Source organism: Monodon monoceros, unplaced genomic scaffold (genome assembly GCF_005190385.1).
Source record: "Monodon monoceros isolate NGI ecotype Baffin Bay Population unplaced genomic scaffold, NGI_Narwhal_1 Super_Scaffold_11, whole genome shotgun sequence".
NCBI lineage: Eukaryota > Metazoa > Chordata > Mammalia > Artiodactyla > Monodontidae > Monodon > Monodon monoceros.
In genome coordinates, this window is record NW_021703767.1 from 41,771,070 (window position 1) to 41,786,875 (window position 15,806).

At 33.7% G+C, this 15,806-nt stretch overlaps 1 protein-coding gene across 3 annotated transcripts in view; it reads left to right on the forward strand.

Annotated features, from left to right (window-relative positions):
* The window catches only part of EPHA3 (EPH receptor A3), a 364,171-nt gene extending 360,866 nt beyond the window's left edge, over positions 1 to 3,305 (forward strand). Inside the window, exon 17 of one of the 3 annotated variants that reach the window (XM_029214327.1) lies at positions 596 to 3,305. In XM_029214327.1, coding sequence (XP_029070160.1) covers positions 596 to 701 — 106 coding nt within the window. In that variant the 3' untranslated portion in view covers positions 702 to 3,305. The remainder of the gene's footprint in view (positions 1 to 595) is intronic. The other 2 variants (XM_029214330.1, XM_029214328.1) reach the window with 2 other exon arrangements.
* The last annotated feature ends 12,501 nt before the right edge of the window (positions 3,306 to 15,806 follow it).

Below are 15,806 nucleotides of genomic sequence, written 5' to 3' on the forward strand. Positions count from 1 at the left end.
GTAACAAATTACCACAAACTTACTGGCCTGAACAACAGAAATTTATTTTTTCACAGTTTAGAAGCCAGAAGTTGGAAATCAAGGTATTGGTTGTGCCACGCTTGTTCCAAAGTCCAAAAAAAGGAATCCTTCCTTACTTCTTCCAGTTTCTGACGGATCCCAGCAAAGTAACTGCAGTCTCTGCCTTCATCTTTACGTGGTCTTCTTCTCTGTGTCCCTGTGTGTCCTCTTTCTCAAATAAGGATAGTCTCACTGGATTTAGAGTCCATCCTAATCTAGTATGATCTCATCTTGACCCTTCTCTTAATTACGTTTGCAAAGACCCTATTTCTAAATAAGGTCACATGGTGAGGTTCCAGATGGACAGAAATTTTGAGGGGAACACTATTCAACCCACTATACCATCTATACTCTTCCACAAGAATAGAGGTGGAATAGTCAGGATATAATACACAAATGGTGCAAAAATCAGAAAATTATGTCTAAAGCATTGGGATCTATAATTGCACAAGCTTTGTTAATTGAAAATCTCCTATTTACATACTATCCAGGAAACCATGATTCTCACCAGAAACTTTCTCCTTTTTTTTTATAGTGACATGAAAAAAGTTGGTGTCACTGTGATTGGGCCACAGAAGAAGATCATCAGTAGTATTAAAGCTCTAGAAACACAATCAAAGAATAGTCCAGTCCCAGTGTAAAGTGCTATTTCTGGAAGGAGGTGGTGGCTGTGGAAGATGTGGCATCACTCTGCAGACAGATGTCAACACTGGAAATACTGCTGGACATTCCAAGCCCAATAAGACACTCAGATACGAGTACAAATGCCTTAAAATGGAATTGAAAAACTCTTTATTTTCCCCTATCATTTAGTGGATGGGTGGGTGGGTATATTTTGTTTTGTAATTGCTTTTTGATATTAGTTGATGGATTAAATCAAAATTCTTCAGTGCAAAATGATGAACTAGCGTAGAGCCATTGATCATAAACTACCATAAAAGCAAAACAAGTGAAATAACATAATGAACATGGTGACTCTGTTTACAAATAGCCACAAAAGAAAAGATGTGATATTTTTATACACAGAAGAACTCTGTAACAGGTATTTTGTTTCTTTAAAAGCAAGCAAAATAGAGGAATTCATACCTCAAACTATCTGGCCATATTTACTACCTTTTCATTGTATTATTCCCTTTCATCTGTTAAAAGGCATATGGAAATGAAGTTTGTAGTTGTTTTAAGTACTACACATTTTTAATTGTTAGCTTCCTTAAGTATTACCGTGTAAAAAATGTTTTAATTTTGAAGAAAGATACATATTTATTTTCTTTTGAATTGTTTTTATTGTTTTCTATTTATGCCTTGATGATTTAATTTGGATTTGTGACAGTCAAGTGCCAAATGCTCTCTCAAATTGTCAGCAGTAGGAAACATAGAAAGTGATGGGTTTCTTTCCAGATTTTTTGAACCATCCACTTATATGTATCTATATCTACATACAAAAAGAAACCAAACCCTTTCCTTGTTCATGCACTAACCAAATCTCTCACAGTCTGAATTATTCCATCCATTTTTTTCTCTCCATTTTATAATAAACTGTACGCTCCTAATTTAGTGTAATATACTGGCTGTGTGTAATGGATTCTCAGTGACATACCTGCCCTGCTCTGGTGTTTAGGAGACCATCAATTCCTTCCATTAGTAAAAGAGCTACGTTACAACTTCTGAATAGAGAATAGCTACACTGGACAGGATTGGGATCCTATTTAGATTGCTGCATTAATTGGCAATATAGCCTATAAGCTGAAGCATGAGTCAAAAAAATCACTTGCTGGCTGGCTTTGAAATGCCACTTAATATCTTTGTTTAAATGTGTTGAGCTATTTATAGAGAATGATGATAACTAAACTACTCATCTGCCTCACTGGGGTTTTGTTAAATTAATTAAACATTGTCATCATCAATAGCAAGTATTTTTATCTTTAAGAGGCTCTGCTGAAATGCACCTATTGTAGTTTTGGTGTATATCTTAGAAGCATTGAACTTCTTGACACTTATTGAACATATTTTCAAAATTGCTGGTTGTCTAGCGAGACTCAAAATCTGGAAAGATCTCTTATTGCAGGAACTTACACTTACTATTCCGTAAAGGTCAAATATGAGCGTACTCATTAATATTTGAAATATATACCTGGTGGAGATCTAGCCATAATATATTGTGAAGCAACATTTTAGCTATATCTATATTCTTTCTAATGCTGATATGGTCATGTTATTGGAATAAGAAGTGCATATGTCACAAAATAGAATGGATAAAACAATGCCGCAACCTTTATGTTCTTATGCAAAATGGAACACTAACACAGGTTACAGTCACAGATCAAAATTCACAAGTGCTAATCTATTGTAAATTTAGTGTAATAAGGCTTAGGTTGTGTTCTTCATATATGCAATTATATCTCAAATTTCTGCAATATTCCTTATAGTCAAATCATCCTACTAGAATTATGTATTGGGTGTATAAGAGCATGAACCTTTTAAAAAATATATGTGATTATGAAATTAATTACAAATTTCACTTAAGCCTGCTAGAAGCAGGTAAAAAAACATTTTTAAGCAAACATTTTGCGTTGTGGAATGTTAGATTGAGATACGAATCTGGTTTCAATCTCATTTTTTTTTCCAGACTAGCATTTGCTTTCTTAGGTACTCGTCTGTGCATACGCAACAAAATCTGTGCATTTCATGAATTAATAGAAGTTGAGGATTGTTGAATCTATTTCACTTATTTTGGCTGTGGTTTCCATTTGAAAGTTGAGATTGTATACGCAGTATATTGCTCTTCATTTTTTCACTATTTTTCTATCTGACCTCTTATAAATTTACTTTACACAATCCTTACCTTGTACATATGTAAACATAACAGTGTATGATTCTTAACCATGGAGTAGAGGTACTAGAATGCTAATGGCCATCTCTTTGTACAGAAGCTGCATTGGCTTTCAATAAACATGAAACCACAACTCATTCGCAACATCATGTACCATATTATCTGTTTTGTATCTTAAATTTGTTTTACATATATTATTTATTTCTGGTAACTTGCCCACTTTAAGCTGTACTAAGTATCAAATAAGCCATGTATAAATGTGATATGATTGGCAATATGTATGTACTTTAAATTTGTATCCTCAAAACATTACTCATTTAGTTTATGTTGTACAATGTAGATGGCCTCTTACTAATGTAAAATGATTTGTAGTGGAAACATTTATATTTTTATAATAAACATAACGAAAATATTTTTTACAGATTGGAATAAAGAAGTGGTCTTTGAACCTTTTTTAAATATTATACAAATATGTGCTTATTTAAACAGCAAAATAATGAAATTTATGTAAGTCAAGAAGAATGTGCTGTTTCTTTTTTCTCCATTAGTGAGGAAGGATTGGTGTTATGTTATCCACATTTTTTTTTGTTTAAATGTCATTATCAATCAGCTAGAAAAATAATCAGTAAATATTATCTTTATGGTTAAAAAACAACTGTATTAGGTAGTTCTCTTTCAATTACAAGTGACGAAAAACAAATAAATAGCTTAAAGAAAATAAGGAAATTTTCAGACCACATGACTGAAAAGTCCAGAGATAAACTTCCTAGCTGAGAAATCAGGAACAGTTGGTTCCAGGCATGTCTTATTCTTTTTCTTTTTAACTGATCCTATTTTTTCTCTCAACTGGGTTAATTTGCAAACTCCAGTTGATCCTTGAAAAACTTGGGTTTGAACTGCATGGGCTTGCTTATCACAGATTCTTTTCAATAAATACGTACAGTACTACATGATCTGTGGTTGGTTGAATCCACAGATGTGGAACCATGGATATGGAGGGCTAACTATAGGACTAGAGCATCCTCGCATTTTGATATACACCATGGGGGATCCTAGAACCAAGTCTCGTGGATACCGAGGCCTGACTGTAAATCTTTTATTTTTAACATCGTTATTGGAGCATAATTGCTTTACAGTGTTGTGTTAGTTTCTGCTGTATAACGAAGTGAATCAGCTATATTCCCATATCCCTTCCCTCTTGCATCTCCCTCCCACCCTCCCTATCCTACCCATCTATGTGGACACAAATCATCGTGCTGATCTCACTGTGCCGTGCAGCTGCTTCCCACTAGCTATCTATTTCACATTTGGTAGTGTATATATGTCAATGCTACTCTCTTACTTCATCCCAGCTTACCCTTCTCCCTCCTCACGTCCTCAAGTCCATTCTCTATGTCTGTGTCTTTATTCCTGTCCTGCCCCTAGGTTCATCAGAACCTTTTTTTTAAATTATTTTTAGATTCCATATATATGTGTTAGCATACAGTATTTGTTTTCTAGTTAATATAATTCTGCATTATAATTCCTGTGAGATAATTACTGTCCCTCAGTTGTTCCAGTAGAAGTCATGGAGCCTTATTGGCTCACAAGCCCTGTCTGAATCCCTCTGGACAAGAAAATGAATGACTTAGATTGGTAGTTCTTAGTCCTAAGCCTGCCGTTGGAGATAGTGGGTGGGATCATGTGAAATTGATCCACAGGGATCAGAGGTGTCAGAGTGGTTTATGTCCAAAAGAAAGTCACAATATCATTTATGAAAAAAGAAGGAAGGAATTCTGAATGGGCCAGATAAAACAAAAATTAAAAACAACCAATGAACTGAAACTTCAAATAATATTCTAAGAAACACTTGGTACTTTGTATAAAGTACGTCCCTAGTCATTTGCAACCTGTTTAAAGAAAATGATTATATATGAAAACCATTGCTAACTCACAGTATGAGGCAAGATAAGATGAGTGATCAAGATTTCCATAGAGGTGAAGTCACAAAATAGATCAAGTTTGAGCTTTCCCTGAAGGAGAAATAGCATTCAATCATGTTGAGTGGAGTAGAGAATAACTTGTAAGCAGGAGATAAAGGGAGCAGGTAAAGAAGAATATATTTATTCATTCAATAACTATGTTTTAAGCACTATTATGAGACAGGTGTTTTGCTTTCACCATTTACAAGTTACTCCATTAAATTTTGCAACAATCCTGTGAATAGATTTAGCCACTTTTAATAGATGAGGCAATCAAGGCTCAGAATGTCCATGTCACCTTCTCAAGGTAACCCTAATAAATAGATAAACAGATATTTCAAACTAGAATCCCCTTTTTCTGTGTTCTTTCCATAATATAATTGCTACTGTAATCCCCAAAATGCTCTGGGGATGGTGACAGTGCCCATTTGCAAAAATGATTTGGGAACGGCTGTAGGTTAAGTAGACTATATGATGTTAGGAATCTGTATTAATGTTGTAGGCAAGAAGCTCTTCACTTACTCTTGGATGGTGGTAATAGAATATAGAGAACAGGATGCGTACAAAGACACAGAAAGAAAGGAGGATTAACAGAATTTACCAATTTGACATGAGAGTTGTTCCACAGGTAAGAATCAAAGTGAATCATAAAATGTCTGGAATGTTTGTGGAAATGATGGCACTATTGTTAGAAGTAGGGAATAAGGAGAGGTTACTTTGACATTATGAGTCTGCTAAATTTATGTTGCTAGCCAAACCTTAATAAGTTCACAATTGTTGAAGATGTGAGTCTGAAGCTTTAGAAAAAAGAATTCAAAGGAAAAATGTGTCTCTGATATCATGTAGAGATCTATATATCTTTTTGTGGTATATATACATGTATCTTTATCTTGGACCACCTTTTTTAGGTTAATGTTAGCTGCTATAACAAATCTCCAAGTGTCAACAGCTTAAATTATGAAAAATACAATTTTATCTCTATTATTTTTTTAAAATTTTTATTTATTGGAGTATAGTTGATTAACAATATTGTGTTAGTTTCAGGTGTACAGCAGAGTGATTCAATTATACATATACACGTATCTACTCTTTTTCAAATTATTTTCCCATTTAGGTTATTACAGAGTATTGAGCAGAGTTCCCTGTGCTATACAGGAGGTCCTTGTTAGTTATCTATTTTAAACATAGTAGGGTGTACATGTCAGTCCCAAACTCCCAATCTATCCCTCCCCCCCAACCCTTCCCCCCGGTTAACTCTAAGTTCATTCTCTAAGTCTCTGAGTCTGTTTCTGTTTTGTAAATAAGCTCGTTTGTATCAGTTTTTTTAGATTCCTCATATAAGCGATATCATATGATATTTGTCTTTCTCTGTCTGACTCACTTTATTCAGCCATTAAAAAGAATTAAATAATGCCATTTGCAGCAACATAGATGGACCTGTAGATTACCATACTAAAAAATACAATTTTAGACACAGAATAACCCAAAGTAGTCGTTTTCCAGGTAGCCTCACTTAACAATGATTCAAATCCCACACTCTCTCCATCTTGTGGAGTGTAAAGCCTCGGAATCCTTTGCTCCCAGCCAGTAAAGTGAAAGGGAGGGTTGTCTGTGGTGGATGTCATGAGCCCTGCTTCTGAGTGGCACACATCACTACCTCTCTCCACGGACTAGAACTCAATCATACCGCTATACTTGACTGAAAGAGAGTGTGGGGCAAGTAGTGTGCTCACATAGAAAAGGAAAGAGCTTTTGGAATCCACATAGCCGTCTCTGCTACAAGTCCTTCTTCTCACGTATATAATGTGTTAGAAGCAAAAGGCTATGATTGAAACATCAGTCTCTTGCTAAAGCCACCCATTTCTTCTTCTCCACAGGCAACCATTTCGAACTCTTTTTTCTCATTACTTGAATCCAATATATTAGTGGTAACTGTGTCTGCTATGGGCATTCACTGTTCAGATCTCATATCAAGAGAGAATTTATTAGAAGGAGAGCAATTAGCTGACAAACTCAAACTGTTGTGTTTTCAAAATCCCCAGCCTAGTTTACACCAGGTCGTGAAGCGTGGTGAGAGTACTAGTTCCAGGCCATTTCTTCTCAAGCAACAGACTCCTTCAACAAGCAATTTTGAATCTCATGCTGCAATCATCCTGGCTGAGGTGTTCCCAGAGCTGCACTGCAGTCTGAGCTTCCTATCCAATCCCCATCCTTTGCTCTTTCTTCTCATAGGTGTCAGACCTGTATTTCAATCTGTAAGCTCTCCAAGCCTTCTGTTCTCCCCTGTCCCAATCCTTCACCAGCATGCCCACCAAAAAGTTTCTTGCAGGTCTAATTCCTTCTTGGTGTCTGCTTCTTTACATCTCTCCACAGCCTCTGTTGGGCCCCCATTATCTGTCTAGATTACTGAAGGAATCTCTTAAGTAATTCATCTGACTCCAGCCCTGATATCTCCAATATCAGTCAGACTAATATACTGAAGCAAATTTAGTTTTGTAGTTTCTCCTCAGGAGACTTGCAAATGCAAATGCCTCAGGGGCCTGGCAGGTTATATAAAAGAGTGAAGCAAGTGCAGTGTGGTGACCCGTAAAAGCACCCTTCGTTCCTCCAGAAGCAACTTCTCAGCAATAAGGCTACAAGAATCCAGTGTTAATTCCTGATCTTTCAAGAGAATTTCTGATCTGAGTTTTTGTGAGAATTTTTTATATATTTTAAATGTGATCACCCATCTAATAATGAGGAAGACACAGCTAAGTGCTGAACTTAGCCTGCAGCTGCCAACTTATCATTTCTAGAACACAGAATACTCTTTGGTATTGGTACATAAGACCTGCCTGGAATAAAACCCTACTTCTCTCTATATTCTCCTGTCTGTCCACTCTCTCTTCATATTGTATACAACTGTGCTGAACCACTTGCGGTTCTCTGAATATGCCACATGTTTTTTGTTTCTTTTTTATGCATCAGAGCCTTTGAACTTTCTGTTCATTTGTCCAGAATCACCGAGCCAATCTCTATTCATTCTTCAGGTCTCCTTATCTTCCCAGCACTGGGTTAGGTGTCCTTTGTGTGTGTGTGTGGGTATGCAGCAAAAGAACCCTGTGATTGAGCCTGCACAGCACTTATCATCTTATACTGAAGTTGCCTCTTCTTTATGCCCCATCCCCGCTCCTGGCTGAGGGTTCCTTGAACAGGAGCTATGCGTTGTAAATCACTCTGTCCCCTTGCCCATTGCAATGCCTGATATAAAATAAGCATTCAAAATTTTTTGATTTAAAGTATTAAAACTATTTTTGATAATATAATAAAGAGGGATGTCCCTGAGTATTTTTTGTTCTTATAAGAAAAAGTATAAATTTTCTTCAGGTCAATAAAAACTAGTTAATGTTCCAGTTGTGTATCTTGGATCATTAAACATACTGATTTCTCCTAGAACTGGTTCATTTTCATAGAATTTTGTGGACTCCTTTCATAGGTCTCAATGCTCTCATTTTCCTTAGTGCAGTTAAGTCATTTAAGTAGACCCTTGAACCAGAGCTTAGCTATAAAAATTTAACAAGGTAAATGCCAAAGCTATTCTGATCCTTTCTACTCTCTTACTATGTACAAATAACGTCAACATGCGTACTAAAAACTACCCTTCTTATAGGGCATCTGGGATTCACATTCTAGACCCAGGGGATCTAGACACAATTCAGGAAAATAAGTGGTAGAGTTAAATACACTATAAAACAAAGATTTTGGAGTTTACAGAAGTCCTCACCCTGAAATTCTCTGGGAAAACCAAATTACAAGTTGATGGAGAATAGTCATAATTAAATCAAATTTTCCCACTAAGTGGGCTATCTTCTTTCTTCTTTTGAACAAAGATAATTTTCCACTTAAATTAGAATTAATAAAAGTGACAACAGTAATAACAATAAATAAGAATTTTAAACCTGATTCATAATTTCTATTACATATATGTACATATATATGTATTATTAGGTTTTCCTGTTCCAAATGCTATTATCAATTAAGCATTATTGTGTTCTAAGCACTTAATATATATTATTTTATTTAATTTTCCCCAACAGTCCTGTGATATGAGTGTGTTATTATCTACTTTATAGGTTGAGGCTTAGAGTAGTTAATAATCATACAAGTTTGTACAGCTATCAAGTAGAACTGAAGTCAAAATCAACTCTAAGACCCTTCTTCTGAATGACTACACTTCATTACCTGTCAGTATAATATTACTAATGAGGATAAAAATCTGAAGAACAATTATGAAATGCATGCTGGATTTAAGATCTTGCATAGTCTCCCACTTGCCACTTTTCAATGTGCATGATGTTACTCAGTGACTCTCTAGCAGAACACATTTCTGCAGAATCCTTTGATTCTTACTACTGTGGTAGAGGAAGGAACAGGCAGTTACCCTTGATTTCACTTCTGTGAACTCCATTTCAAGAGTATAAGATTTGTCTGACATATGGCGAACCCTTCAAGCAAACATGCTCCCTTGAACATTCAACAAATAATCTAATTTGGAAATACCACAAGGAAAAAGTAGTACTCTTGTACTATTTTCTGACAGATTTCCACACCAATGATTTATGGAAGTGTGTTAAGTTTGGGATTCTTATCTGAAGCCAAGAAAAAAGCCCTTACATTTTTGAAGCCCATCACCCTCAATGATGGAAGCCAAAACCTTGGAATGTTTGCTGAAATCAAAGATGAGAGAACACAGAATGTCATGTACTATCAAGAACTTATTGACTTTCATATGGTTCTCATTTATTCTCATACATGGCAAATCAAAAGCCTTGGGAGGAAGCCAATACAAATTGTTATAGATAACACTATCTGAATTTAACTGCCATAGGTATGCTTTATATAATAAACATATATTTCATATCAGCAACTCAGCAACACAAATATGGGAAAAGACCATAGTTAAAATTCATTTGGATACCCTCCTTCAGAGAATGATCAATTTGCCAATATTATTATTTATCTTGGGCTAGAGATCCCTTAATATTCAATTTTGTTCCATGTTTCTGACACTAGAGATCATATATATATATATTCATACTCTATGAAATATTGACATCATGTTACAATGATATCTTAGGGTAATAAAATCATTTCAGCATATGCATGTTTAGTATGTGCTTCCAGAATCAAATAGATTAAATTGTTCTCATTTTCAGAGACATTTTACAAATGGGAATTTTTTCTTTGTTTAATTGACTACAGTTCAGTTTGAGGCATCCTTTGATCATGGACACCTCTAGCATGACACATAATATTTAGTGTAAGAGTGATGGATCATTTATCAAATGTCTAATACAGTGTCAGGCACACAATAGATAAGTAGGCACACAGTAAGTATTTATTGAATTAATTTAAAAAATATTATTGGAGGACAAATGAGTAATATTACCTTTTTCAACTAATATGGCATGGATACTCTGAATAATATACAATTTAGTTCCACTTAGATAAATGTTTCTCTCAAATATTTAGAGAGAGTGTTTTGTAAGACAAGTCTAATCTAATGTATAACCTGGCTCATGGCCTAATCCATAAAATAAACTGCTTACTGTTTATTGAATGATAAATATTTTAATGCAATATCACTATGGGTAACAAAAGAATCTTATTATATCTCCCTGCTGTGAATGAAGGGATCATATATATATGACTTACTAATATTTAAAGGGTAGTAAATGCCAAAGCCAAGAATAAGATTAAATTTTTTTGAGAAATTCTTTTCTTCTAAAAGAGCATGTACATAAGAAATCAAGAAATATGAAAGCTAAGTGTTTTTATTTGTTTTTAAGGAAAGTTTCAGTTACTATGGTTACAGAACTTCAGTTAGTGAGTTAAAACACTAAATCTCTTAAAGTCATTATCTCAAGTTTTCTGTGGGTCAGGAATTCACACATGGCATAGAGCAGAGAAACAAGTTGTCTGGCCCTCAGAAGACTCAAAGCCTGGGGGTTGAAATCATCCAAAGGCCCATTCACTCTTGTCTATTTATTAATATTGGCTGCCATTTGGGGACATAGCTGGGCTATTGGCTGGAACACTCACACATGGCCTGTCTTTGTGGACTGGGCTGCTTCATAGCACCATGGCTATTTCCAAGTACAAGCATCCCAAGGGAGGGGAAGGAGAAAGAAACCTATCAAGAATTGTGGAGTCTGAGGTTTTACCCTTCTTACAAGCCAACTGGTTAGCCTGTCACACTTTCACAGATACTGATGGAAGACATGATGTTTCTGGGTTGGAGACAATGGATAATTTGGCATTCTAGTGATAGCAGTGGACAGAGTGTCATCATTTTCACATGCTGGTTTCCCAAGCCCTGATTTCCACAGAGAGGACAAAGAGAGCAAGGTCATACCTGCATATGCAGTGGGTTGTGTTGAAGGTAAGGACACCTGTGTTTAAAGAAGCCGTTTTTTTAAATGGGCTGCAAGCAAACCTGCCTAACATTTGTCTCAATGGGAGATATTTTTATCATGCTGCAGAGTAGAGATCAACTCCCTTGTCCTCTGCCCTCCCTTGGTTAAGAATGACTATATAGAAAGATTGGGATGTAAGTATCTTCAAGGATATAAAATAATTAAATGTTGCTTCTTAAGTAAATATTGCAACTTGTGTGAAAATGCATATACTATATGGTGAAATTTGACAGGTTTTAAAATTTTTTTTACTAAATCTATAGATAATTTGTGTAGAATTGATATCTTTACTATCTTGAGTTTTCCAATCTATGAGCATGGTATGTTTATTTACTTAAGTTTTCTTTGATGTCTTTCATCAGTATTTTGTAATTTTCATCATTGAGAACCTGCATAGGTTTTGTTTAATTTATACCTAAGTATTTCACTTTCTTTGGCACAAATATAAATGATAATTTGATTTTAATTCATTTCCACATGTTAATTATTGGTTTCTAGAATATGATTATTTTTGTGTTTTGATTTTATATCCTACTACCTTATTGAACTCATTTATTACTGCTAAGTTTTAACTTTTTATATATGCTTTGGACTTTTCTATGTAGATAATCATGTCATCTAAAAATAGTAACAATAACAATTTTATATCTTCCTCTCCAATCTATATGTCCTTAATTTCTTTTCCTTCCTTATTTTTCTTGCTACAATTCTAGTACTATGTTAAATAAGAGTGGTGAGTAAGCATCCTTGCCTTATTGCCAGTCTTAGGAATATTCAGTCTTTTATCATAAGTATGATGTTAGCTGTAAAATATTTTGTGGTGCTTTTTATCAAGTTGAGGAACTTCTCTACTTTTAGTTTTCTGAGTTTTTTTCATAAAGAGGTGTTAGAATTTTTCAAACGTTGTTTTTCTTCTCAGTTGGTAGGATCATGTGATTTTCTTCTTTAGCCTGTCTATAGGTGATTTTACTGATTGATTTTTGAATATTGAACCAGCTTTTCATACCTTGATCAAATCTCTCTTGTTCATGGGATATAATTATTTAATACATCGCTGGATTCAACACTAAGGTTTTGTCAAGAATTTTGCATCTGAGTTCATGAGAGACATGTAGATGTACTTTCCTTTCTTTCACTTCTTTATTTTTTCTCTAATTTTTTTGTTGGGCTTTTGGTGTCAGGCTTCATAAAATAAGTTGAAGATTATTTCTTCCTCTTTCATTTCTAGAAAAGATTGTATAAAATCATATTAATTCCTCTTTAAGTGTTCATATAATTCTCCAGTGAAATTATCTAGGCCTGGTAGTTTATTTCTCTGCAGATCTTAAATTATTAATTCAATTTATTTAATGGTTGTGGGACTATTCAGTTTATCTGCCTCACTTTTGTTGAGCTTTGGTAATTTGCAGTCTTTGAGAAATGTACCCATTTTAATGAGTTGTCACATTTATGAGTGTAAAGTAGTTTGTAGTATTCTCTTGTTTCTAATAAGTATGGGGTCTGGAATACTAGTTGTTTTATTACTAACATTTATGATTTGCATCTTTACTATTTTTGTTTTCATTAGTCTTTCTAGAAGTTTAACATGTTTATTGCTTTTTTGGGGAAGAACCATCTTTTGTGTCATTGATTTTCTCTATTGTTTTTTATTTTGATTTTCATTGGTATTTTCTCTCTTTATTATTTCTTTCCTCCTACTTTCTTCAGAGTTTTTTTTGTTTTTGTTTTTTTTTTTTTTTGCTCTTCTTTTTCTAGTTTCTTGAACTAAGAACTTAGATTATTAATTTGAAGTCTTTCCTTCCATTTAAAATAAAAATATGGTTCTATAAATTTTTCTTTTATCATTACTTTAGGCACATCTCACTAATATTGATACATTTTATTTTACTTTTCAATCAATTCCATGTATATGTTGTTTCCTTTGAGACACTCTTTCAACCATGAATTATTTAAAAGTATGTTGTTTAATTTTCAAATGATTTTCCTGCTGTCTTTCTGCCATTGATTTCTTATTTGATTCTATAATAATTAAAGAATATACACTATATGATTTATATTCTTTTAAATTTGTTCAGGTTTCTTTCATGACCCAAGGTATGGTCTGTCTTGTTAAATGATCCATGGACCCATCAATAGAATGCTGTCATTGGGTGGAGAATTTTTTATCAATGTGTATTAGATCTTGTTGGTTATTAGTGCTTTTCAGATATTCTATATTATTGCTCAATTTTGTCTATTTCTCTTTACATTGCCTAGAGTGGGGTTTTGAAGTCCCCAACTATAATCAAGAATTTTCTTACTTCTTCTTTCAGTTCTGTCCATTTTTGCTCCATGTATTGAGAAGTTCTGTTGTTGGTGCAGGCACATTTAGGATAATTACGTCTCCTTGGTAAATTGGTCCTTTTATTATCAAGCAATACCTTTCTTTTTCCCTACTAATTTTCTTTGTTCTGAAGTCACTTTGTCTGATATAAAATTAGTTACTCTTGTTTTTTAAAATTAATTTTTGTGTAATATATTTTCTTTAATCATTTTATTAATAGCATACCTGTGTCATTATATTTGAAGCAAATTTTCTGTAAACTCCATATAGTTGGGTCTTGATTTAGTATCCACTTTGCCAATCTCTGTCTTTTAATTGGTGTATTTAGATAACTTATTTGTAAATTAATTATATTGTGACTTAAGTCTACCAATTTACTATTTTTTTCTGTGTTTTCTCACTGTTCTCATTCTGCTCTTTCTCTTTTCTTGCCTTCTTATAACTTAATATGTTATTTAGAATTACATTTTGGGTTTTTTTTAATGTTTTTGAGTATAACACTGTATAATTTTCTTAGTAGTTGTTCAAAGTAGTATAATAAACATTTGTAACTCTGAACATTTATATAAATTCTGATAATGTTTAGGTGAACAAATGTATCTTTATTTTACCGATATGAAATGAAAATTGGTCTAGATGTTTTCTATAGGTCCTTCATATTCTAACGTTCTTTAATATGTGATAAATATTCATTATTTTAGTATAATTCAGTATTATACATTTATTATCATTTGAAAGTTATAGTGATACATATGAAAGAAAACCCCGAATGTCCTTGCTACATGTACTGATTTTTTAAGTGAAAAAGAATGAATATATATGTATGTATATAGGTATGTATATCAGGTAAAATAATTTTTGAGATGGTCATATATTTCTATAGGAATTAATATTAAAGATGATTTATTACTCATGCTACTGAGCAGGGATTTTTGCACTGGCCTGTCCAGAGTATAAGGAGTTAATTGAAAACAGTTCAGGCCCCTCTTGACTGTTTGTAATAATCCTGGATTATTTGACACATGGGAGGAATTCTGCTAATTCTTTCCTCTTCCAAAAAAAGCATCTTCATTTAATTTTTGTATTTTTTATATTTTTACTATATTAATAAAGGTATCAATGGCTTTAAATTTTGTAAAAACCACTGCTGTAATGTAAGCTCACATCTGTGATTTGTTTACTTGGTTGTAGATCACTGAACAACTGAGACAATAAAAACAAAAGCATGAAATTAGCTGAGTTATCTATTAGTACTAACAGAAGACAAAAAGTCCATGCATTTAAGCAACAAATACTGTGTTTTTTGCCTGTTTGCTTGTTTTAGGATACCTACTCTGTGTCAGGCATGATTTCAGGCCCTTGGACATGTTGGTGAAATAGAAAGGAAAAGAATGTAGTGAAGATGAATGTTGAAGTTAATGCTGAAGCCAAAAAAAATGTTAGTCCTTTTTGACTCTTGTAGAGTTCAGATGCTAAGACGATTTGCTCTTCTCACAATCCATGTATCATTAAATAAACCCACATTCATTGAGTAAACTGCATTTTTCTTAGTTTTCTACATTCTGGAACAGTCTAAAGGGCACCCTTAGTTATTGCACTTCTGGAGAATTGGGTAAAAGATTTATTTATATGTTCCCAGGTATTTTGAACACTAAAGAGCTTTTTAAAAGTGACTACTTTGAATGGATAAGTGAATAAACATGAATATCATCAGATGTTATATGTCACTGTAAGTACTTCCTGTTATGCTTGTTAAAAAGTACTGTGGTGGAAAGGAATCAGGATTTAGAGTCAAACAAACCTGAGTTTAAGACCCTTAGGTATTTTTATTAGATGAACTCAGTGCTGGCTGAATTCTAGGGATTCAATTTATTCACCATGTATATAAAATAATTATATCAAGCTAATACAGTTGGAAAAATAAAATGGAATATTATAGATAAGGTGTTTTCCTTAGTTTACCTACTCAAAAAGCACTTTTCTTTTCCCTATTTACTTACCTTGGTCCAGTGAAAAGCCTGGTTTAGGATTTATGTTCACCAAAATTGAACTCTGCAGGAAGTGAGCACAAAAGGTAAATTTGGGGAAGACATTTGGGAACCATTGTTAAATGTTTGGTCATCTCTGATAATAACTTTTTACATTAAAACTGATCAATAATTATTTTCAAAATACAG